At 46.3% G+C, this 24245-nt stretch overlaps 1 protein-coding gene and 1 long non-coding RNA gene across 2 annotated transcripts; one reads left to right on the forward strand and one right to left on the reverse strand.

The window, feature by feature from the left end:
• Positions 1-868: 868 nt before the first annotated feature.
• RNF2 (ring finger protein 2) lies at positions 869-22947 on the reverse strand. Its single transcript, XM_048312251.1, has 7 exons — positions 22816-22947; positions 8310-8398; positions 7524-7684; positions 6157-6372; positions 5138-5410; positions 3757-3928; positions 869-3322 (listed from the first exon to the last, which is right to left on the reverse strand). Exons 2-7 carry the CDS (start codon positions 8394-8396, stop codon positions 3221-3223), a joined length of 1011 nt encoding a protein of 336 aa, XP_048168208.1. The 5' UTR covers positions 8397-8398; positions 22816-22947; the 3' UTR covers positions 869-3220.
• A 132-nt stretch (positions 22948-23079) lies between these two features.
• LOC125329851 lies at positions 23080-23959 on the forward strand. Its single transcript, XR_007205295.1, has 2 exons — positions 23080-23258; positions 23351-23959. It is a non-coding gene; the product is annotated as an uncharacterized LOC125329851 (long non-coding RNA).
• Positions 23960-24245: the final 286 nt, after the last annotated feature.

Consider the following 24245-nt stretch of genomic DNA (forward strand, 5'->3'; position numbering starts at 1 on the left):
AACAATCTTTATGGGACCAAGGTGTTGCTGCAAGTGGCTTGTCCTGAACAGGAAATCACAACTGATCAACTCCTGGAAGCCTGAGGGCTGGAAATCAGTGCAAGGCCATCAGCTGAAGAATAAATGCCAGAAGACAAAGGAAAATTATGCTGTAGGGTATGACCTAGTTACCAGTATGGGCAGTACAGTGTCACCTCTACTGCTCTGTACCTTAGGGACGTGTCCTCCTACCTACAGGCTGTTTCCTGTTTAGGTGTGATTAAAGGAAGCTTTCGGGGAGTTGAAGCTGTTCATAAGCAACTCAGGTAATGAGTGGCGGCCCAGACAGCAGCAGGATCTCAGTCATAGAGTGCTCATGTTCAGTGCATCTCAAGAAACTCCTCTCTAGGAATACACAAGCATTGGCCCTTAATTCAAGGTGCATCCTCTGGTTAAAAGTTGTAAATGTAGAAAGAAAACAAGGAAAGGAACAAAACTTCTCTAAATTATGCACCTCAGCTGAAGGGGTTCAGTACAGCTGCTCTCTGCTGCTTTTGACTGAAGCTGCTCAATAGTTAAATGAACCCAAAGTTGCTGGGTTTAACCTGAGTGCTGTGAAAATCCTTCATCCCCTTCCTCAGGTTGCAGGATCTGGTTGGAACAGCAGCACCTGTGACAGGTCAGTGGAAGAGCTGATACCTTCTGTGTGCCCCTATTTCTCACTCAAGGCTCAGGAGTTGAGCTGCTCTCAGGGGACTGTAGCAGCCACCACTGGTGGAGCTGAACAGCACCTGCACAGCCCCAAGCATGGCAGCATGAACCCAAACACTGCCCAAAGGGGGTCCTTTATCAGCCACAAGAGGAAGCAGCACTGCAATTCCCAACATATTGTTGATAACATTTTTGCTTTTATTGTCAATTTGAGCATTTCAGTGGGACTTTAGTTGGATAGGAAATACTTTAGTTGGATATTAGGCTTACCCGTACGTAACACACATTATGTACTTACAAAAGAACATGGCTTTAGAAGGGGAAAAGAGTAATGGCATTTTAAAAATAAAATAGTTTATAGCACTAAAGAGTCACAGTGCAATCAATGGTTTAATCAAACAACTACATTATATATATAATATTTAAAGAACATAAATATTCAGGAAATTCACTACAACATGAAAATAAAGGCTTCACATTCTCCCACGCTTTTTAAAAGAACTGGGGACAAAGTGACAGCTCCTAGACAGACTGCTCAGCTTCACAACACCTCTCTTGCTTAAGGGACTGTCCCTCCCCCTCAGCTCCCCCCAAGAGGGATGCTGGCACTAATCTAGAAGTTTCCCCAATAGCTTTAAAGCATTTAGCACAGCCACTCCCCCACCCCCCATTATATTCCGTGGACATGCACTACAGTCTATACAGCAACGCTTCACAAAGTCAGCAAAAACAGGTCCCTAACAGCTGCCCCTCTGTGCTCTGGGGCCTGAACACTTCCATTTCATGTCACAAAAACTCAAGGCTCTCCAGTCAGAGGAAATAATTAAGTTACTCAAAGAAGCCTGTGCAGTTTTCACAGCAGGATAAAGCTGATCTGAACAGCAGCCAGAAGGGACACTATTTACAAGTGCTAGGAAAGCCCAGAGCCAGGGAAGTGCAAATCCTTCCCTGGAGAATCCCCGAGCAGCAGAATACTTTTGTACCACGTGTCAAAGCCAGTGGGACTCCAGGCAGGATGCAGGAGGAGTGTAAACCACACCATGTGGGGTAAAGCCTGGTGCTTCCCACCTACCACCAACTTTTTGCTTTGAGCCTCAGGGGCAAATGGGAGGGTTCATCAGCAAGTCTGAGAGCAAAGGAAACCTCATGGTGACAGCTTCCCTTTAGACAGGACATGGGACAGGTCAAGCGGCCCCCTCAGAGCCACAGCAAGCTCCAGAGCTGGGGCACAGGGGCTGAATGCAAATGACCAGCAGCTACCGGGCCTTACAGCACAGCCCATTGCCACGTTGGGAAACTTGAGCCTAAATGTAAGACACTAAATGGTAAACTTTGTCAAGTACTAAAGTTGTCTTCCAAAGTGCTAAGCCATGTTTGTTAAAGCTATGGCAAAGTAACAAAAGTAGAATCTTGGAGCAGCTTACTGTTGAAGTCTTCCCTACTCACACTGACACTGGGAAAAGGTTCCTGCTGGGGTGGGACAGTTCCCCAAAGCAAAGCATTTTGATGGCTGTGTGCTGAAGTTGGGGGATTTGCTTTAACAAAGAAGTTTTCTGGACAGTTCTCTACAGCACATTCACAACAGGGATCCTACTCTAGGGAACAGGGCAGGGCTGTGAAACATTCAGATTTCCTTCAGTTAAGCTGGAGGACAGGACAACATTGCAGGAGGGGCCAGGCAGGAATCACCAAGATTGGCATGTCCTGCACGGGGAAGAGTTACAGTTTGGCGTGCTTGAGTGTTTTTTCACTGAAATATTCATTAAAAACCAAACCAATCTGATGAAACACCTTGCACTGAAGTATTAAATTAAGCCCAGTAAACAGCAAGGTTTTAAAGTGTCAGTTTTCTCACTGCAGCTCTCTTTGGAATCCCAGAATCCCAGGATGGCTGGACTTGGAAGGGACCTTAAACACCATCTCGGTCCAAGCCCCTGCCATGGGCAGCAAAACCTCTCACAAGATGCAAAATTCACTTTTGTTCACAAGAAGATGTCTTAATGAACCTTTCCTAGGGAATCAGATTACCTCTAGCTGCAAGACTATCCCAAATCCATTCTCTCCCGATCAATCCATCAGATGTGTAACAGTCACCAAATTCCAACATCTAACACATTCCTTGGCATATGCTACTATTGAACAGACTTCCATGGCCACCCAACACTCCACACTTCACAGAGGCTCCTATAACTGTGTCCAATGGAGCAGAAATCCAGATTTACCTGGACAAAACAAAGCCATTCCAAACTGGAACGCTGGATCAGGTATCATGCATTAGGAACAAAAAAGCATCTCAAACACTGGAATGCACTGGAGAAGGTCATTTAGTCTCCTAGGGAAAAACCAAAAAACGCAACCCAAAGACTAAATTAAATACAGCCCAGAATACTGTCTAGTCATATTACTGAGTATACTGAGAGTGCCTGAAGGCATCACGTGTGTTGTCCATGAAGATACTGGTGGTGCCTTATTTTAATATTAAAGAAGTCATAGCTATAAAAAGATTAGTCCCATCCCAGTTTCCCAGCACTTATTTGTGCTCCTTGGTGGGGGCATAATACAGTTCCATGGGTTTGTTCACTTTCCAGTACTTCTCACTGACCAGTTCCAGGGAAAAGGACCCATTTAGCACCTAGAAGAGAACAGCAGAATGGGAACGAATGAGGTAAATCTGATGTGGTGCTGTAAAACAGGCTACTTTAATCAGTACTTACATGTGTGGACTTGAAGGAGTCACCAATAATGTGGCACAAGTTATAAGCCAAAAAACCCAAACATTCTCAAGTGAAGTAATATTTTTCCCTCTTCAATTTTAATTGGAAAAGAATGGCATAAGCCAGGTCATGGTTGGTGCCATCACTGCATCTTCCCCAAGTCATTTCTATGCCTCCTTTTCTACCAACCAAGCTTTTGCCAAAAAGCAACTGATCTGCTTCCAAATAACCTGGTGCCATGAATTTTACTCTGAGCCAGCTTGGGAAGAGCCCAGCTGAGTGGATTTTGAGCAGATGTGCATGCAGGGCCGTGGCTGGCCGGCTGACTGGGGCGGGGCAGGGTGGTGCTTACGGTGAACTGGCCGGCGGCGGTGGCGATGTAGATGGTGTACTGCTTCTCACTGGCCGTGTCCAGGTTCATCTGGTTGGACTCGCCTTTGCTCCGTAGCTCCTCCAGGGCCAATCTCACTGCCAGGTACTTGGACAAGTGATCAACCGTGGCATTGCCCGAGGTCTTGATGTACCTGCGACAGCAGCCACACAAATCATCAATAATGATTGAACAGCAGCTGTGGGAAATGCTGGAAAGCCCCAAATATTAAATGTCAGCTGTGAAAAGGCCTTTAGAGACAGTTCCCAGCTGAAGCTTTGCAAGATTTGCACTCATCACAGAGAGGTGTCTCATCAGCAGAGAAAGCCAAGGAAAGACCTCAGGAAACACCACAAAACTACTCTCTGCTGTGAGCCTGTGGATACAAATATTGCTGCTAGCAAGAATTTTTATTGCTTCTTTCTAAGCCCGTGAGATACTTTTCTCTCTCATGAAGACAGTAGCAGAGTTCTGTAAACTATGAACACCTGCAACCTTGTAGAAGTATGTTTATGGTACAGTAGAAAAATATTTTGACAATGGATGTTTTAGGATTTTAGCCAATCACCCCCAAGGCGTGGCTGATCCTTGTCCAATTAGACTATGAAGAAAAACATCTATAAAAGAGTTTGTAAAATAATTAAATAGATCAATCTTGCTGCACAATTCCTGCCTGCTGGATCTCTCTCCTCTCCTCCCTATGGCTGCGGGATACAGTAATATGAGCCAAAACTTGCAATCTGTGCTTGGACTGGATTATGAACAAAAAAATGGGAGGAAAAGCTTCCAGCATGCAAATCCTGCTGACAGAAAGCTGCTCTGTAAACTGCTGACACTTATACAAGGTTTGTTTATTCCCAAAGAATCCTAGAGTTAAGTACAAAGGGGCTGATATAACACCATCATCCCACTAGTGAACTGCAATGCTAGGAAACCTTAAAAACATCTTTATTTGTGACCAAAGGCTTAAAACAGCTTATGACTATATTTTTTACAATAGTTTAGCAGTACCATCTACCTGACTTGGAACAGAAAGAAGGAAGAGTGCTTATTTGCATCTGGCTTTGGCACAGGTTGCCCAGAGAAGCTGTGGCTGCCCCTGGATCCCTGGAAGTGTCAGGGATGGCCAGGCTGGACAGGGCTTGGAGCAACCTGGGACAGTGAAAGGTGTCCTTGCCCATGGCAGGGGCTGCAACTGGATGGGCTTTAAGATCCCTTCCAACTCAAACCATCCTGTGATACAGTTAAACAGGATGCGGTATGTCTGAAGTAAATTGGTGTCTAGAAGCCCCAAGAAGTGATGGAAAACCAAAGCACCAGGAAATAGCAGCAGAATACCCGGAGATGGCCAGGGGCCACTGACCTTGTCTGCGCACTGTCGTCATTCTCCATGAGGGTGGGGTGAGGCCTGAACACCAGCTCGATCTCACTGGCCCCATCCATCACGGGGTCTATGGCCACAGTGGTGTTGTTGTTGTCCAGCTCCAGCCCAGAGTCATCCGAGGTTTTGGTCCTCTTGTTGCTGGGCCCCGCTTCCTGGTTGCTGTGTGTGGAGGCATTGCTGCAGTGGGAGCTGTCGCCGTTGTCCTCGGCCCCGCTGCCGTTCTCAATCTGCTGCTTCTTGCCCCGCTGCAACCTGGCCACAAACAGGCAGAGATACACCCTGACCCATCCAGAATCCACCCAGATCACAACACACCTCCTCCCCAAGTGAGGAATGTGCACACACAAGCACTGAATGTTTCAGAGAGACTTTGAGTTAAAAAAATTGCTAATATTAATTCTTTTTTAGAAAAAGATACTCATAGACAGAACTATTCATTTTTTCCTGTCGCTCAAACACCTTTTAGGTATGTTTTAAGACTATTTTAACTTCCCACAGTTCTTTTTCAGGCAATTGCAGACCATTATTTTCATTCAAACATGGGTCTACATGTGATTAGGATTATTAAATCACACCATGCTTTATCATGCAAAGTTTGGGGCCTCCCTCCCAGATGGCTCTCTTAGGTTTAAATGCACACCTGGAATTGCACCACAGTGTAAACACCATATATTCCAGCCTGTGAATTAAGTCACAACTAAGCCCCAAGTCCTGGTATTTCGTGCGTTTATTGGCATGTAAGGGTAGCATTTTGGTACAGGATTCATGGTGTTACGGTTTCTTATCCAAGACATGACAGCCATAATTTGGTAAAGCTACGCTGAAGTCTCTATCAGGCTGCCACAGAAGTCGCAGGCAGTGACACAGAGGTTTCTGGTAGTAGACAAAAGGTTAAAAATTGTCTTGGCAGATATGAGAGGAGAGGATTCTCAAGCTCCACAGGGCGTGGGGACAGGCAGTGTATTTTTAGCCCAAAGGCAAACGAGGTGATTATGTACCTGTTCATAGCCTGAATCTTTAATCCCTCCTCAATGCTGTGGCTCAGGGCTTGCTGGTTGTTGTGCTTGCTGATCCTCGCCAGCACCCTCTCCTGATGAGCTTCGTACTCATCCCGGCTCGGGTAAATCTTACTGATGAGAGCGTCAAAATTGGGGTCTGGCCGCAGGGATCTTTTTGAAACGAGCTTTTTGCGACATGTGGGACATTCTTTGTTGCTGGACGTGGACAAGAAGGAAGCAAACAACACGTAACTCTCCAGCAGTAACAAAACTCTGCCCTGTTCTTTCCATTCTTGGTCAAGTGCTCACTAAGACTCAGTATGTATAGTAAATCTGGAAAGGGGCTTCTCTCTCTTGACAGATCAGGTAGTTGCAGATATTTAAACAAAAATCCCAAACATATCTCTCCCTGCTGCTCTTTTATTTTAAAGTATGTTTGAGCAGACTATTTAGACTGAAGGGATCAGAAGTCCCACATTCCCTTCTTCCCTTCATTTTCTGGCTGGATTTTTACCTAGAAAAAATGGATGTCTAGTGGAAATTATACTGAGGCACAGTCTTAGGAGGAAATTCCTCCTGTGAGGGTGGTGAGGGCCTAGCACAGGTCACCCAGAGAAGCTGTGACTGCCGCTGGATCCCTGAAGTGACCAAGGCCAGGTTGGATGGGGCTTCGAGCCACCTGGGATAGTGGAAGGTGTCCCTGCCCATGGCAGGGGGTGCAATGGGATGGGCTTTAAGGTTCCTTCCAAGACAAACAATTCTGGGATTCAATGATTCCATGATTTCTAACACTCATAGTACACATAATTTGAAATGGCTGAAGGCCACATAATTTGAAATGTATTATTAGGAAAAGGAAGAATAAGTGAAATTAAACCCATTTTTGTCAGTAATGTGTATTTTTGTTTTACTGTTACTGGATCTATGAGAAGAAAAGAATACAAAAGAGAACTTCAACTCCTTGCAAGAAAGAGAATTATGAGATGATTTTTCATGAGGGAGGAATTTGATCTGTCTTCCAGAGATGGCTAAAGATGGAAAAATAATACTGGAAAGGTGTGCTGCACATTCAGAAACTCCCAGTGCACAGTGACTGCCCCACATCAACCCCCAATGACACTTCCACCTCAAGTGCAATTCCTCTTCCTTCTGGAGTGTCCAAGCCCTCTTTCCTCCACGGTGTTCATCCCTGTGTCCCCTGGCAGCATCCCTTTCTTGTCCTCTGGCAGTGTCCCATCCCTGTTCCCTGGCAGTGTCCTATCCTTGGCAGTGTCCCCTCCCTGTTCCCTGGCAGTGTCCGTCCCCCCCATCCCTTGGCAGTGTCCCCCTCGACCCCCTGGCAGCGTCCCCTGGCAGCGCTCAGGTACCCGCTCCTGAGGGCGGTGATGATGCAGTCGGCGCAGAAGCGATGCAGACACTCCTTGGTGGTCATGGTGTTCTTGAGCATGTCCAGGCAGATGGGACACATGAGCTCGCTGTGCAGGCTCCGGGGGGACACCACGATCTCCAGGCCATCTGTGATGGCTTCCTGGCAGCAAAGAAAGGAAAGGTTCTTTCATGGGATTGAGTCCCTTCCTCATGGAGACAGCATGTTTTACCCAAGGAAAACACAGCAAAGAGACACGACACACACAAACACATCGAGCACACAAAACCCTAGTGCTGCCAGCCTTGCAGCACACAATTAAAACAAGGAGCTGCTGGAGAGGGTCCAGTGGAGGCCACGAAGCTGATGAGGGGTCTGGAGCATCTCTCTGACGAGGAGAGACTGCAGGAGTTGGGCCGGGTCAGTCTGGAGAAGAGAGGACTGAGAGGGGAATCTCATTAATATATATAAATCTCCAGGGGGTGTCAGAGGATGGTCCCAGACTCTGCTCAGTGGTGCCAGTGACAGGATGAGGAGCAATGGCCATAAACTAAAACACAACAAGTTCCACCTCAACACGAGGAAGAACTTGTGTTCCTTGGAGGGTGCAGAGCCCTGGAACAGCTGCCCAGGGAGGGCCTGGAGCCTCCCTCTCTGGAGCCATCCCAAACCCCCTGGACATGTCCCTGTGTCACCTGTTCTGGGTGACCCTGCCTGGGCAGGGAGTTGGACTGGGTGATCTCCAGAGGTCCCTCCCAAGCCCAGCAGTCCCTGGTTCTGTGATTACCTGGGGTGTTCTCTGCAGCTCGTACAGACTGAGCTCCCAGGTCTTGCTCAGAGGCTGCGTCCCGTTGGTCTGCACGGCCTGAGACATGGCTGGGGAAGGAAGGGACACGGGCTGAGCACTCAGGTGTGTCTGGCTCGGGATCCTCTCCCCTCCTGAGCCGCAGCAGTGTCTGTCCAGCCAAGCAGAGGCTCCAGGGAACACCCGTCCCCCCACGTACCAGGCTCTGCTGTGTCACACAGATAATCCCCTGCTTGTACCACTCCAGGAGAACTGGGGGAGCCGCTCAGCCGTGAACACTTGGCAAAAATCAATTCAGTTGTTAAACAGAAGTGACACAGAACTGAAGGCCAGAGAACCTGGGCCACAAATGCCACCTGATGCAGAAAATATTCCTAAAACATTCACTTGTAAATGTGCACACAGGTCAAGCAGGGTCTGCTTCCTAACCAAGGGGAAGGGCAAAATAAGACAGGACACAGCAACCAAACGTGCTCACTGGAGCACACCACGAGGGCTTTTGCTTCCTGCTGAAAACACATCCTGTAAGGTTTCCATCAGAAGTTTGAATGCTACTGAAAGATAAGTGAAATCCAGTCACTGTATAATTTTAATAATAATAATAATAATAATAAAAACTCAGAGAAACTGCATTGCTGTCCCATCAAAATTTTAGTATTATTGTATGAGATGAGGCAAAATTACCACACAGAGTCACTGCAGATGTGAAAAAGTCTGGTCAAAGTGACAGAAGAAAATGGTGTTTCTGAACAGAAAATACTTTTATGCTGGGGGACAGGAGGCACTGCTTCCCATGTCTCCAAAAAGGCCTGTCTTGAGCAGGCAAACTAATCCCAGACAGTGGTATGTTTAAAAAAATAATTGTAACTATGTAAGTGGCAAGACAGCAGTTGCAGACCTTTTTTCTACATGGAAGAAGTAGAAGTGCTTTTTTTTATTCCTTTTTTAAATCTGGGTTTCCGGACCCTTCAGTTCAGCAGCCAAATGCATTTTCTGTTGGCATCTACCACATACATTATAATCCATTTTCCAACTCATTAAGATCTATATGAAAAGGCCCAAACTCTCTGGAGAACAAGGTTACTCTATAAGCTTTAATTAATTGTGAAGGGAAAAGCAAGAGAAGCAGTTCAGAGTTTTAGATCTACTTTCATCCAGGCACAGAAATCAGAGTTTTCTCATTTGGTATTTTTCTTCTTTTTGAGGAAGGAGGGAAAAAATCCTGACATAAAGTAGCCACATCCACTATTATGTCTATTAAGTGGAATCACAGAATCTTGGAACAATTTGGGTTTGAAGGGAGCTTTAAGCTCATCTAGTTCCAACCCCCTGCCATAGGCAGGGACACTTTCCACTATCCCAGGCTGCTCCAAGCCCTGTCCAGCCTGGCCTTGGACAATCCCAGGGATGCAGGGATCCAGGGGCAGCCACAGCTTCTCTGGGCAACCTGTGCCAGGGCCTCACCACCTTCACAGGGAACAAACTTCTTCCCAATATCCAATGCAAACCTACCCTCTGTCAGTCTGAAGCCCTTCCCCCTTTTTCTGTCACTCCAGTTCCCCTCAAAGAGTGCATCTCCAACTCCAATTTTACTGTGTAAATATCGTGCCCTAAAAACACAGTTTACTTGTCATAAGAGACACGTTCCTCTGAGTGGATCAGAGAAGTCCCATGTCCAGTTAAGACCTCACCAGCCCAGTAGAGGTGAGAAGCCACCACATTGTAGCTGCAGACTGAAACACTGTGCTGTCAGGACTCTGAGTGTTTTATTTCAGTTAATCAGTGGTATGAATTTAATGATGGTATTAAGTGACACATCTCAGCAAAGAAAGGAAACACTGTTTCTCTGTGTTCTAATTTCCACTAATATTTAAGGCAATTGCAGGTGTACAGGAAGCCAAGTCCTCCAGGGTAAGGATTTTTGTATGTGTTGTTCTAACAGAAGCCAAACATCATTCTGTGTCTGCACTGGATACCACTCTTGTGTGCTTTTAAAGCTTACACATTCAATTAACCATCATTTCAACTGCTGCAAGAAATTCATGAAGCTGCTAATCACAACCCTTCCCAAAACCTGCTGGAGCATATTTACCAAGACAGCAGAGTCCCAGAGGATCCAGGCTGTCCTAGCCAAGAGCCTCCTGCTCTCTACGTCTGAGTGAAGAGCTCACCCTGGCAGCCCCTGCATGCACAGGTAATTCCTCACCTGAACTCGTGCGCTGGCACCTGCTAACACAGAACAGCAGCTCTGGGGGCCAGGTCATCACCAAACCCATCCATCTGCACAACAACCACATTAACACCAACATTTCTTCCTGGAAAGGGTGGTCAGGCCTTGGTGGGGCTGCTCAGGGAGGTCTGGAGTCCCCATCCCTGGAGGTGTCCAAGGAAGGCCTGGAGGTGGCACTCAGTGCTCTGGGCTGGGGACATGGTGGGCATCGGGCACAGCTTGGACTTGATGATCTCAGAGGTCTCTTCCAGCCTCAGTGAGTCTGGAATTTATCCTGCAGCCATGCCTACAAGCCCGAGGCTACACTGCACAGGATACTGTACAGCTGTCATGATAAATAACTGAGCAGCTTTACTCAAAAGCCTTCTCATCTGAGATGCCAAGTGCTTCACTCTCACCCTAAGGGCTGCAGTGATAGTACTTTCAAATTTTAACAGGAAAAACGGTGGCCTTAAAGCCAGTTGAAAGCTGGAGAGATCCACACAGCCCATTCTGTCACTACCAAACACCTCTCTGCCTCTGGCAAGGGAAAGCAGGAGCAGTGGAATCGTGGTCAATTCAAAGCATGCTGGATCGACAACAAAAACAATCAAATTATGCTCCATGGAGTCTCTAATCTTCTTGATGATCAATAAATAAGCCTGCTTAGCTTTTCCCCTGATCCCCTACAACTTCAAGATCTATATTGGTCCTGAAAAATGCATGCGAACAAGGCCTGATTTCTCTTCCCTCTGGCACTGTGGCTCTCAGATTGGGTTGTGTCTCCTCACACTGCTGAAATCTAACCCAGCAACATCCACAGCTGGCACCAGGATCAAACATCCAACTCCACAGTCAGGAGAGGCATTTTGACCCAGAATTGCACCGACCATGTAACAGCCACCAGGTAACGATCAGCAGTCACAAAACCATAACCAGTGAAACATCTTCAGATGTTCCATCAATGAATGACGTTCTCCATTTGTCTGGGGAAGTGAGGTGGGAAACACCTCTACATTGAGCTGACTCTTCAGTTTCCTTTTAGGACAGTCCACTGCTACTAGATTTGAAGCAGGCATCTGCTGAAAGAAATCCTGCATGGCTCAGGTCACACTGGCTGGTTCTTTCTAGAGCTACAGAAGTAGGAAGTTTTTCACGAGTCGAAGGAAGATTATCTTCCTGTTCTTGACACTGTGTTCAGAGAGAAAAATATGAAGTGCAAAGTTTCTAGACTGAAGGTACAACAGACTTTTTACTAACTACTACTGGCAAAGGGACAGAAGATACAGAAAAAAAATGCTGAACCTCACATTTGTTCTTCAGTCTGGAAACTTATTCCAGTAAAATCTCACATTCCTAAAATCACTGGCATACTTCACTGTTCCTCTGCATCCCTTTTGGCATTGTTTTTCAAAAAAGTCTTACATGACCAGTTTCTCACGCTCATTTTCCCAGCTCACAGTACGACACAGATTTCACCTCAACAATACCCACTTTTCACCTGTTCAACATTTCACATCTTTCCCACTTTATAGTGAAGGTGGGATCTCTTCTTCACAGGTCACACGTGAGAGCACCAGGAACAATATGCAGTCAGACACCCCTGTGAGCCTCTGCTGAAAAAGATTCTAAAACACCACCTCATACTTTTACTTACACCACCATATAACCTTATCCTTTTTATCATATTTTTACCTTTATGACTTGTCGGTTCCCTCTGGATGTAAGAGGAAAGCAACCAGTCACACAAAAACAGGCTGATATCAAGGGGAGAAACCACATTCATAGAATCACAAAATAATTTGGATTGGAAGGGACCTTAAAAGCCCATCCAGTCCCACCCCTGCCATGGGCAGGGACACCTTCCACTAGCCCAGCTTGCTCCAAGCCCTGTCCAACCTGGCCTTGGACACTGCCAGGGATCCAGGGGCAGCCACAGCTTCTCTGGGCACCCTCACAGGGAACAATTTCTTCCCAATATCCCATCTGACCCTGTCTTCTGGCAGATAAAATCTCTTTCTCTCAGAGCCACCAACAAGTAGTCATGGTTGGGATTAATCCTGTGGGCAGAGAGCCATTCTTGTCAATCATTAAAAAAACCACCTTAACCAAAATTGTATGGACCCCTGCACCCCTTCAGACTGACTCAGTCTTCAGGCACAGCAAAACCCCGAAGCACAAACTCCATAATTACAGGGTACACACATCTGTCACTATCAAAGCCAGAGCCAATTGATAAACCAACATATTACACCTCAACAAATGTGATGAAAACCTGTTGTTATTTAAAAACTTAAGAAAGTAAGTTTTGTTTCTGAAGCACTGGAAAACAGTGCAGTTATAGGAAAAAATACCAGTAAGGAACACCCTTTCTGAAAGGCCCTCAGATCTCCTGCCTGCTCACTGACTGGGGAATTTATGCTGGGATGTCCTTCTTCCAAATGTGCTTGGACAAAAAATTCCAGCAGATTAATATTGTCACACACCACATCCACTTTACAACCTCTTGCACTGAAATACGCTTAATTATTTACTCCAATGTAGTCATGACTGAAGTAGGGTGGGCATTTGGATATCCCACTCCTGAAATTGCCAGTAAAAATAAAATCCAGCTGGAAGCACTTAGAGCAGGCCAGTCAGAGCTGTGGGCAGCCAATGGAGGAGCTCTGTACCAGCATTTCTCTCCTCCTGCCCTTCCCAGCTTACCTTTCACAGCTTTCTACTCTCAGATCCACCAACGAGTAACAGCTCCTTAGTATTATTGCTGAAAATTCATCAGTTCTGAAAATGTAACATTTCCTGAGCTCTAGCTCAGCACTGACCTTGATGGTGGTCACGCTTAAACCAGGGAGCAGGGGATGCCGTCAGGGATCCCTCACACCTGGATTATGCTCCAAAATGCTTTGCAGGGCCTATTTTAGCCCAGGCAAAGGCTAAAGAGCATCTGCAGCATGGTTGTGTGAGCACACCTTGAGATCAGAGAAAGGCTGGAATGGTACCAAGCAGCTGGAGAGAGAACCCACAAACCCAGCTCAGGTGTGACCATAACCAAACCAGCTCCTATTTAACTTTCTGTGATAGTTTCATGAAAAAAACACTTTTGAGGAAAAAGAATTTATTAGGTTCTTTAAAAAAAATATTACACACATTTTTTGAGAGTATTAAAATCTTAGAAATAATTGATTTCTGTTCTAAGTTGTAAAAGGTAAATATTTAGACTTAAAACAGTAAGAGAGTTAGACCTCTATTCGGTGTGCCAAGTTCAACAGCACCTTCAACCACTCCAGGTTTTTCTTCCTAAGGATTAATTCCTTTAAAAACCGGTATCACAGTGCAGCTACTTGGAAGTTTAACAGGATTAGAGCTTTAAGTTTTACTCTCTCTCTCACACTATAACTACTATTGGGAACAGATTGCACGTTTTCAGAATACTCAATTCAATCATTCATTTCAATTTATTCAATTAAAGCATTCTGAATTTTAAGGTTTTTTTCTGTTTTTACTTACTGGCTTAGAGCTTGATTTGAAAAAAAAAAAAAAATCCACACAATCTGGAAGACACTATTTGAAGGAATTAACCTTCCCTGCAGTTCCCTGGCAGCTCAGATAGCTTTACATCCAGCTGAATCTAGGACAACTGGTACTAGACTATAATCTAGTATGTTTAGTATTCACTCTGAAGGTTTTTTCCTCTCTGGATCAAAAAACCCCCAGGAAACAGCCAAATCAGGTTCTGGCCTGGAGTTCTTTTGTTCCCTGCTCTGGAATTCCCTTCTTACTGATCCTGAACAAGGATGTCACCACACCTGGCTGTGCCTGCACTCCCTCATCGCTGTCACCACTCCTCGAACTGTCTCTTGCTGAGTTTATACTGCACTTACTCTAATTATACCCTGATCTCCCAAAGGGAGGGGGAGGGAGGTCCTACTGAACTGGGTTTAGTTCACTCAGCCATCAGGCCTTGGCCTCCCAATCAACTTCAGTGTCACGACATCCCTTACTGGGAAGGTTTTCACTTCTATTTGCAAATTGAATTCAACATTCTATGAGCCATGCAGAAAGTCATCTTCTCTTGACACAATCACACCTGATCTAAGCTGACAATAAATCCAACCTCAGGGACTGATGTTCAGAGTTGCAATCAAAGCACAGTGGCTCTGTAGGGCAGCTCCACATGCAAGGTTCAAGTTGTCAGCCTTGCAGACATCCAAGAGATAAGGTATGACTTGGTATCCATCAGATCATCTGTTACAGGCACCAAAACCCCATTTAAAATCTCAAGCTGCTGTGGGCTCCCACCACAAGCCAGATATAAAGCAACCATTACTTAAGGTACTAAATCCAAAATGAGAAAGTATTTCCCACAACAAAAGGTATGGACAGACAGAATAAACTGCTAAGAAGTGCTGAGCAGCAGAATCCACAGGGGAAACTAATCCTACCTGAAAGCAGAAAGCCACAGCCAAGGGGCCACCAGTAACAGGTCACTTGAGAGGGGCTGTGGGATGCCCACTCTGGGACAAAGCCACACTCGACTGGATGTGGTGGTGACCAACCTGACCAACTGGTCCTGCTTTTGCCAGGGGGTTGTATTGGATGGTCACTGGAAGTATCTTCCTATCCTACGGAGTTATCCTATGGGGTTATCTCACTATCAGAGATCTTTATCCTTAGTTTTGCTGTGTAGACAGTTACAGCCAAAAAAAGTCAACAGCAAGTGACACTAACCAGCCAATAAACCACTGCCACAACAGAGGTGAAGAAAGGTGAACACAGCCTTCTCTTGTCCACACACCTCTTACAATCCAGGTGGCCAAATATCCTGTGAGCATCCTCCTTACCCACAAAAGAAACATCAGAAGGTTTTTTGGGGACAACAGTGACCACCAGATTGTTTGAACTGTACAGAAACAGCAATGAGCTGGGCCTTCAGACACCTGGTATGTTATAAATAATACCCAGCAAGTCTGCTTAAAAGTGGGCGTTTCCTCCATAAACTCATGATATAGCCACATACTTAAGAAAAAGAGCACTGAGAATAGAGCTGTAAATGGTGCAGATTAGCTGTTAGCCTGCAAAAATTCATGAGGATCAGATAGAGATTAAACATGAGTGTTATCAAGTGAACAGTTCCAGCTATTCACAGAACACCTGAAAGCACACTGGTGGGCTAATTTCAAAATTATTACCAAACACTTTATCAGTTAATACTGATGGGAATGTGAGCTCCTTTGTAAATGCCTGCTATGGTTAAAACTGAGTAGTCTGCAGCACTTCCACAGAGCCAGCGTCGCAAATATTTTGTACACATTAACTAGAAGTCTATCATGTGCAAAGCAGAATCACAGCCAATTAAAAGACTATTAAAGATGGCAAATTAATACAAAATATGAAGCTGAAACTTCACAGACCAATTACATGCTTCAAAAACCGAATCTGGTAACAATTAACCAGTATTTCCACAGTGCTTTCTACCCATATGATGTATCAGCTTAGAAGCAAACACACCCTCAGACTCTGTATGTGGGACAGAAACTCTGAATTAGATAAAAAATGAAGGAGAAGAGACACAGTTCATATCATCATAGAATCATGGAATCATTCGGGTTAGAAAAAACCTTAAAGCTCATCCAGTGGCAACCCCCTGCCATGGGCAGGGACATTTCCACTAGCCCAGGCTGCTCCAAGCTCCATCCAACCTGGCCTTGGACACTTCCAGGGATCCAAGGGCAGCCACAGCTTCTCTGGGCAACCTGTGCCAGAGCCTCAGCACCCTCACAGGGAGCAATGCCTTCCCAGTAGCCCATCTAAACCTACTCTGCCAGCTTTAAAACCATGTGGCCCTTGTCTCTTATGGAGCATGGATCATTATCTTGTTGATCTGTGCTCTATGAGAGAAAGAAACCATCCCACCAGCCACTTCTGGGCAACAGTGTGGCTGTGAAGTAAGAAAAGAATCAGATTCATGTCAGGGCACGATCATGTCAGGGAACCCTGGATGCTAAGCTGGGCTTTGGTAAGCAGTGTTTAAAAGCACCTGCATCATTACAACCCTGTCCGCCAGCAATGACTTTGTATCATTCCAACTCCAGTTACAACTGAAGTGACGCCCACTGAAAATTAAACACGTGATAACCACTCTGACAATTTTACAGTGTTTGCACCCGGCTCCCTGCCATCCTAGTTTCCTACTTTATTTACCAAAAGAGATGAAGAGATTAACATTCAAATGTTTTCATCAATTATATTAATATGGTCCCACTATGGCCAAGAAAACAATTTAACTACAATAAAACCAGAAAATTAATATTAAGACACAAATTTTACACTCGAGTAGGTAAACTCTCACTGAGTGTCAAGATACTGGGTGACTGGCACAATGGAGAAGTTACTAATGCAATAAAACTAGGTGTAAATACATGAGTGACAAATGTTCCCCACACTCAAGACTGTGCCAAATTCTACATTTAAAATACTGAGAAATCCAAGGTTTGTCATTCTATAAAGAGCAGTTAGCAAAGAGACACAACCTCACTGCTGCCCTAGAGCACTCCGAGCCAGGAGGGAAAGATGTATAATTAATTCAAGACCACGGACTCAAAAATGTCCCAAAGCAGCCAATAAAACGGAGGAATGTAGAGAAATCCAAGGCACTGGTGCAGTTTAACAGCTCCAACAGTTGGTAACACTAAAGATTTTTCCCAGCATGACTGTCCCTCTCAGTCACACCACAGCAGAGGTTTTCATTTGCCTGATAACTAGTCCCAAACTCCCATTTTCCCATAAACTTAACAGCATTTCTCTTCAACATTAAAAAAAAATCCTCCCTTGCAAACCAAGTAACACCACCTAATGCTGTGATTATGGAATGTCTGGAAGGCTGCTGGACAGATGACATCTGCCTGAGGGAGAAAATACTACGGGCATTTCTGAAACCCACGGGCTTGGAAGCACATGGTTTTTTACAGCTTCTTGGCTGTATCTATTCTCCTAAGAAAGTCTTTTGCCTTGAGATATGGAATCTTCCAGCTAACAGGCATTCACAATTCCCTGGCCCTGAGATGGATCAATCCATGGAGCTGGGCAGCATTTCCAATCTGGCTGTCAAACTGCTCCTCCTGGCCAGGAGACACTGGAGTGTGACCTCACACAAACCATCTGCTGTGCATCTGGACACCTCTGGAAGGGCTCTGTGAATCAAACGCTGACAGGAGTGTCCAAAGGGAGACAATCCTCCTGGTTTAGATGTCAAGGGCATCAGGGAAAAATAAAGTACCAAATTAAACTGTTGATCAAACTCCAGGGTGTTTTATCACAGTGTTGGGAAGAGCCATGTACTTCTGGACATGACACAAAGATGTGATTTTAGGTTGGTGCTTCTCTGTGTATTTATAGCAGGAAAGTATAGCAGCATATAAGCACCATGAGTCCAGGTACATCCCTCCTATGGAGCTGAGGCTCAAATTTCAGTTTATTCTAACAACGTTTGTACTCTGTGCATCAGTGGCCTTTTCACACCACCTCCCAGCTCACTCCATTCCTGTCAATAATCTTCAGTCCTCAGTGTCAGCTCCTCATTCCCAGTTCTGTATCCCACCCTCCCAGACATCTCCTCAGCTACAAAAACTGGAATACATAGAAACACCATGACATTTCCAGAGAACTATCTATATCATCAGTTGTCTCCAAGGAGTCCAGAATTCACCTGCTCAAATTCATCACACATCAAACCCAGGCTATTCCTAAATTACAAAGCTTAGGGTTTTTTTAATCTTGAAGGATTAATTAGAAAATGTTCCAGGTTTTGGTATGTACACACACAAAAGCAAACACTGCCCACTATTCTAATGCATCAGGCAGTAAGATTATTTTAATCATTAAAGCTCAAATCCTGGAACCTAGCCTTTCACACTATCTATATCTCATCCAAAGTAGTATTAAAATATGTTACAACAGTAATGCCTTCTGCCAGGAGTAGAAACAAAACCCAAAACTGTTACAGGAACAGCAACTTTTCACTGTTGACGTGGGTTAATACATCAGGCAAACACTTGACCTCAAGTGTGCCAACAATTCATATAAAAAACAGCCACTACCAAGCTATAATTTAGCCCTGTGAAGCAACAATATTAAGCAGAACTCTGGGGGAGTGAGCAGAATTGTGATTTTATCTGCCACTTGTTAAGTTTTATGTCAAGTTTCTCATATTATGAAGCATGCTACTGTATACTATGTGTGTGACTACCCAGGTGAGTTTCAAAAATGAAGTTCTTAATCTCCTAAATTAACCTTGGACTTCAGAATTTATAACCAGCTGTGAAGGAGAAAAGCCGAAGTTCCTTTCTAAAATTCATTTCAGTGCTATATCTGATCAGAACAAGAGGGATAAAGGACTGAAAACTTTTGGGAGCAAATAAAAGTAAAGCTTCAAACTTCAGAAAAATTGAATCTGTCACAGCAACTAAATTATACAAACAATTCATGATATGTGTTGCCTTAGGATATTTTTAATGAGATTTAATTTTTAATTTTTCCTTGCCCTGCTCTGCTGGCACATTTTTTTGAGGCAAACCACTCTCTTGCTGTGTCCGTGAATTAACAGCTGCTGAAAGCAAGACCTGAGCATTCCGATCAATTAGGTGAAGTTTAATCATTTAAAACAGTACCTCTGTTGTGGCCTTTAAATTTGCTGTACATTTAAACAAAAATTCTATGAACATCCGTGTACAATTCAAAATCTTTTACATCTTCACAAATGCTGTGACTGGTTCTGCCACAGGTCCGTGCAGGATCCCAGGTTCCTTCCAAGACAGTCTAAAACCAAAGGTGTGTTGAAATAACCACACCAGACCCTGAACTTCAGCGCCTGAGGAGCCCTCACAGATCTGCTTCCACTTTACTGGGAAATCAACATGGGTTTATTATTTTTCATCCCACCAGCAAAAAAACATGAAAACCTGCTCATCACCTTTTTGGACTGCTGCTTTGGTACAGCGCTAAAAGACGCTTCTAAGCAAATTTCAGAAACATTGTAAAAGTTCAAGCCAAATACACTGAAATTCAGGTGTACTGCTCTCCTCAGGCTACCAAGATGACATCAAGCAAGCCACTTTCCCTGCTCTTCAGCCCACAGCATACCTACTGTCCATCCCATTCAGTAACAGAAATGGCAATAAGCAGCAGCATTCTATTGCATTTATATTGTAGGAGAAATTCTGAGATGTCAGGCCAGCAAATATGCCTGGGCGTCCAACTTTTCCAGAGCTATGTTAGAGTGCCACAAGGATTTCTCCCCCCCTTGGCAGTGAAGCCACAACCAACAGCAATATAATTTTCTTGATGAGAACAAAAAGACAGCTTGGGTATTAATAAACAGAAAATAAACTCCCCCACAACACTTGAGAGACAAAAAGACTCAAGCCATTTTATGTCTGATTGACTTAACAGCTGCAATAAATATAAAAAAGCAAAACTGTGAATTTGGCAAGCAGGCAGCTCTCACCTAAAGCTGGGCAACAGCAAAGAACAATTTGTGTTTCAAGGACTCCCTCACAAGTAAGACTGTCCATTTTGTAAATAGTACTACAGGAGCAACACTTAACACAGTTTAACCCAAAAATTACACAAAACAGTTCAACGTTATTCCCAAGAGGTGAAGAGTAAAGAATGAATAGGTTTTAATTAGCTAGCAGAACACTACTGCTAACTCCCCACTGTCTGCAAGAGAGCTCCAGGATCCAGAAGTGGGGGGAAAGCAGACAGGGGCAATTCCTAAAATATTTCTCCACCACAACAAGTCTAAACAGCTCCACAATATCGAATGCTGCTCATTCCTCCAAACATTAAGAATTTAAGGTCAGCTTCGAAGGCCAGTTATTTGCATCAACAGAAAACCAAGCAGAAGCAAGCTGAGGCTCAACAGCACCTCTTCTCCACTCTCTTTACTCTCTGTCTGCATCATTATTAAACTGCTGACCTATTCAGAAAAAAATAGGTAAAAAGTATTTAGGGAAAAAAAAAGTGGAAGGAATTCCTTTACTCCCATGTTTCTTTCATGCATGTTCCTAGAGCTGGTGATTCACTAAGAGGAGATCCAATGCTCCTTCTAAGAAAAATACAACTGAGCAGTCACAGACTGAAGTCTCACTTTTAAAGCTCCTTTCCCTCCCCCCATTATATTCTTTTTGTAAGCAAGGGAAAGAGTTAAAAGAAAGATGAAGAAATTCCCTTAGCCCAACATTTATTTCACATATAAAACTGATGGCTTTCCTGTAGCCTGTATTTCTATTCAGTGATAGCAGAGCACTGAAAATTACAGAATTCTGCTCCAATCACCCATGATGCCCAACCAAGTCTTTATACTCAATCCATTACCATGCATCACTCTTAAAACACAAAGCATCGCTGATCAAGGGAGACCCATGCAATTTACTTTGCTGGCACCTGCGTATTATTTCACCTCTAAGACATGACAGGCAGTGCTTTTCTTGGCAGCTGCAGCAAGGCTGGTGCTTCAAAGCTTTGAAGCCAAAGGTCAACAATTTTAGCCACTGAAGATATGAAAAAGTACCTTCAATGCCAAGTCTGTGCCCCTCTATTACCACAAAGTTGAATGCAGACAATAATAAGGCAGTTATTAAACACTGTGAGTGACAATTCACTGGGGCAGTGAGGTTTAAAGATGCTGTTGATTTGTCTGTCATTGCTGAAAGACACTGTAACAGAGTCACAACCAGCCACAAACTTGTACCTGACACTGCAGCTTGTGTTGTCCAGTGAAAATTCCTCCCATCTCCAGACAACTGATAAAGTTAATCCTTCCGACAAATACATTTTTATAAGCAAAATATACTGCTTATCCATATCCGCTGCTGTCACAGCCAGCGCCTCTGTCTTTGCTGACAGCTGAATGTCAGCTCTGAGCTTGACATGATATATAAGAAAGGCAAATTATCTCATTACACAAGTTTTTAATGGAAACACAGATGAATACAAATCAGAGCACCTCTGCAGGGAACTCCTACGACAAATTGAGTCTTTGTTACTAAATGAATGACACTCGATTAAAGAATTCTCCCTGAGCAAAAATAATTTCACCCGCACACCGGTCACATTTTTTCAAACGCAAGCAGTTCCCTTTAATCCTTATAAGCCCGTGTGCAGTGCACAGTTATCACACAGAGCTACAACCACTTCCAAAGAGGGCTGGATTATGAATTATCATACTGGAAATCATCTTTCTCCACTAGCTGCCCTCTGGATTTCTGTGGAATTAGGCGCTTGATCCAATTATTTTCCACAGAAGACAGTCTGAAAATCAAACAGCTTACAAAAATCCTGAGAAGAATATTGCTCAGTGCTTGTTTCATATACAGACGGTGCCATAGGGTTGGTGCAAGGAAGGCAACTGATCCAGAAGAGCTACTGCAGAGTGTAAAACTTGGCAAGAAACAGGTGCTCAATTCGTACGGGAAGCAGAGGGAGCGATGCGGAGGGAGGAAGCACATCCTCAGCTCCCGGCACAGCGTCCTTCTGCACCTGCTGCCCTGTGGGAAGCGACATTTTCCCAGGAGCAGCCGGATAGCTCCCAGCCCCAGTTCGCGAGCATCACGCCCCGCCAGCACCGCTCGGCACGGGCTCCGGGATAGACAAAAGACCGGGAACGCCGAGCTATAAATCACACACAGGGCCGTATTGTGCAGAGGGGCGATCCGCAGAGCCAGCGAGAGCAGCTCGGGGCCGTGTCCGTGAGCTGCCCCTTGCCGGGGATGGCAGTGGCGGTGCCGCGCTCGCCGGGCTGGTGCTGCGGTACTGCGACTGCGATGGAGCCATGTGTGCTACCTCTGCCTGCAGCTCCCAGGCGTGCAGCTGCACAAATGCACTGACATACAGATCCGTACGTGCATATATAGGGAGATAGCTGCGTAGATATAGGAATGTGTACACAGATGCATACCCCGGCTGCCCCGGGCTCGGCAGCCCCACGCCGGCCCTGGTGGCGGCTCTGTACCCCGCGGCCCTGCAGCACGGCCGGGCTGGGGGCAGCCGGGGCTCCGGGCTGCCATGGGGCCGCTGGGCACAGCTCCTACCGGACACCCCGGCCCCCACCCCGCCGGAACAGCCCGGCAACCGTCCCGCCGCCTCCCCGCCCGGGGTCAGCCCCGCTCGAGCACCGCGCACAGGCACCCGCGGCTCGGCTCAGCTCGGCACCCACCCCGGCCCCAGCCCCACAGGGAGGGAGAGCCCCGGCAGCACCGCCCGCCCCGGCCCCGCGCTCACCGCCCGCCGGTGCCGCCTCTGTCCGTGGCCGGCGGTGCCGCCGCAGCCCCCGCAGCACAATATGGCGAGCGGCGGCTCCGCAATGGAGCTCGGGAAATAGAGGGGAGTTACATATTCATGGCCGGGGCTGGGCAGGGGGAGCGCGGACGGGGCCGCCGCGCCCGGGCCGCCCCGCACCCTCCTCCGCCTCCTGCACGGCCCGGGCGCGGCGGCCGCTGGGGTCGCTCGCTGCTTTCTCCGCCCTGCCCACACCTCCGGCCCCGCCGCCGCCAGCGCTCCGCATCCCCTTTCCTTTCCCGTTCCCGGGATGCGGCACCGCGCCTTGCGGGGCTCGCTCCGCACTACGGCCCCTCTCCATTGACCGCCCTTCCCGGGCGGGGGCGGCTGAGCTGCGCCAGGCAAGGTTGAGGTCGCACATCAGGAGGAATTCCTTCCCGAAAAGGGTAATTAGGCATTGGAATGGGCTGCCGGAGCTGTTTAAGGAAAGGCTGGCTGTGGTGCGATGGCCTGGTTGACAGGGTGGTGTTGGGCACAGGTTGGCCTCGATGATGCCAGAGGTGTTTTCCAGCCCCGGTGACTCCGTGGTTCCCGCAGCGAGCCCCGCAGCTCGGGGCCGGAGGGCGGGTGAGTGGCGGTGCCCTGGCCGGAGCGGGGCCGGCCCGAGCAGCCCCCGCTGCCCCTGGCCAGGCGAGCCAGGAATTGGCTCATTCCCTGCTCTGCCACCGGGCAGCCCCCGCTGTCCCTGGCCAGGTGAGCCTGCGGGCTGCAGGAATTGGGTTATTGCTGCTTCGTTCCCCGCTCTGCGGGCAGGAGCGGATCCGCCACCGCACAGCCCCGTAGGATGAATGCGTGGCATCGGGCCGGCCCCTGCTGGGCTCTGCTCCCTGAACTCCAGGGCTCTTGGACAGCGCTCCAGAGGGACGTGCCCGGAGTCCGAAGGCTGTGGGAAGCAGCTGAACCCGGGCAGGCAGGGCAGCGTGGCACCGAGCCCAGCGCCATCCCCACACCCCTCAGACAAGGGACGAAGCTGAAGCAAGACTTGTGGTGTTTCTGTTTACGGTACAAAAATACACATTTAGGTGTTCTCGAGCATCTCCAGCCCGCTCTGCAGTCCTAACGTGAAATAAACGTTTGTCTTCCCGTGTCTGCGTTTTAACGTTTGGTAAATGAACATTGGTTTTATGAGCTTTGGGTCTTGAGAGGTGCCTTTACTGGTCTTGGCATCAACTGTTTTATAGCGATAGCAAGGCAGTGCACTTATAGTGTAATTAAATCTGGTGTGAGTAAAAAGTGAACAGAGATCAGATGTGAGTCTGAATTAATACTTCAGTCTTTAATCATGCAGCAACATAATTATGATTATTTGAAATGGAGTATTTAAGGCAATTCAGTATGAAGTATTGTAAGTTTTCCTAGAGTGTTATAGTTAG

The sequence above is a fragment of the Corvus hawaiiensis genome, chromosome 9, assembly GCF_020740725.1.
Source record: "Corvus hawaiiensis isolate bCorHaw1 chromosome 9, bCorHaw1.pri.cur, whole genome shotgun sequence".
In the NCBI taxonomy this organism is placed as follows: domain Eukaryota; kingdom Metazoa; phylum Chordata; class Aves; order Passeriformes; family Corvidae; genus Corvus; species Corvus hawaiiensis.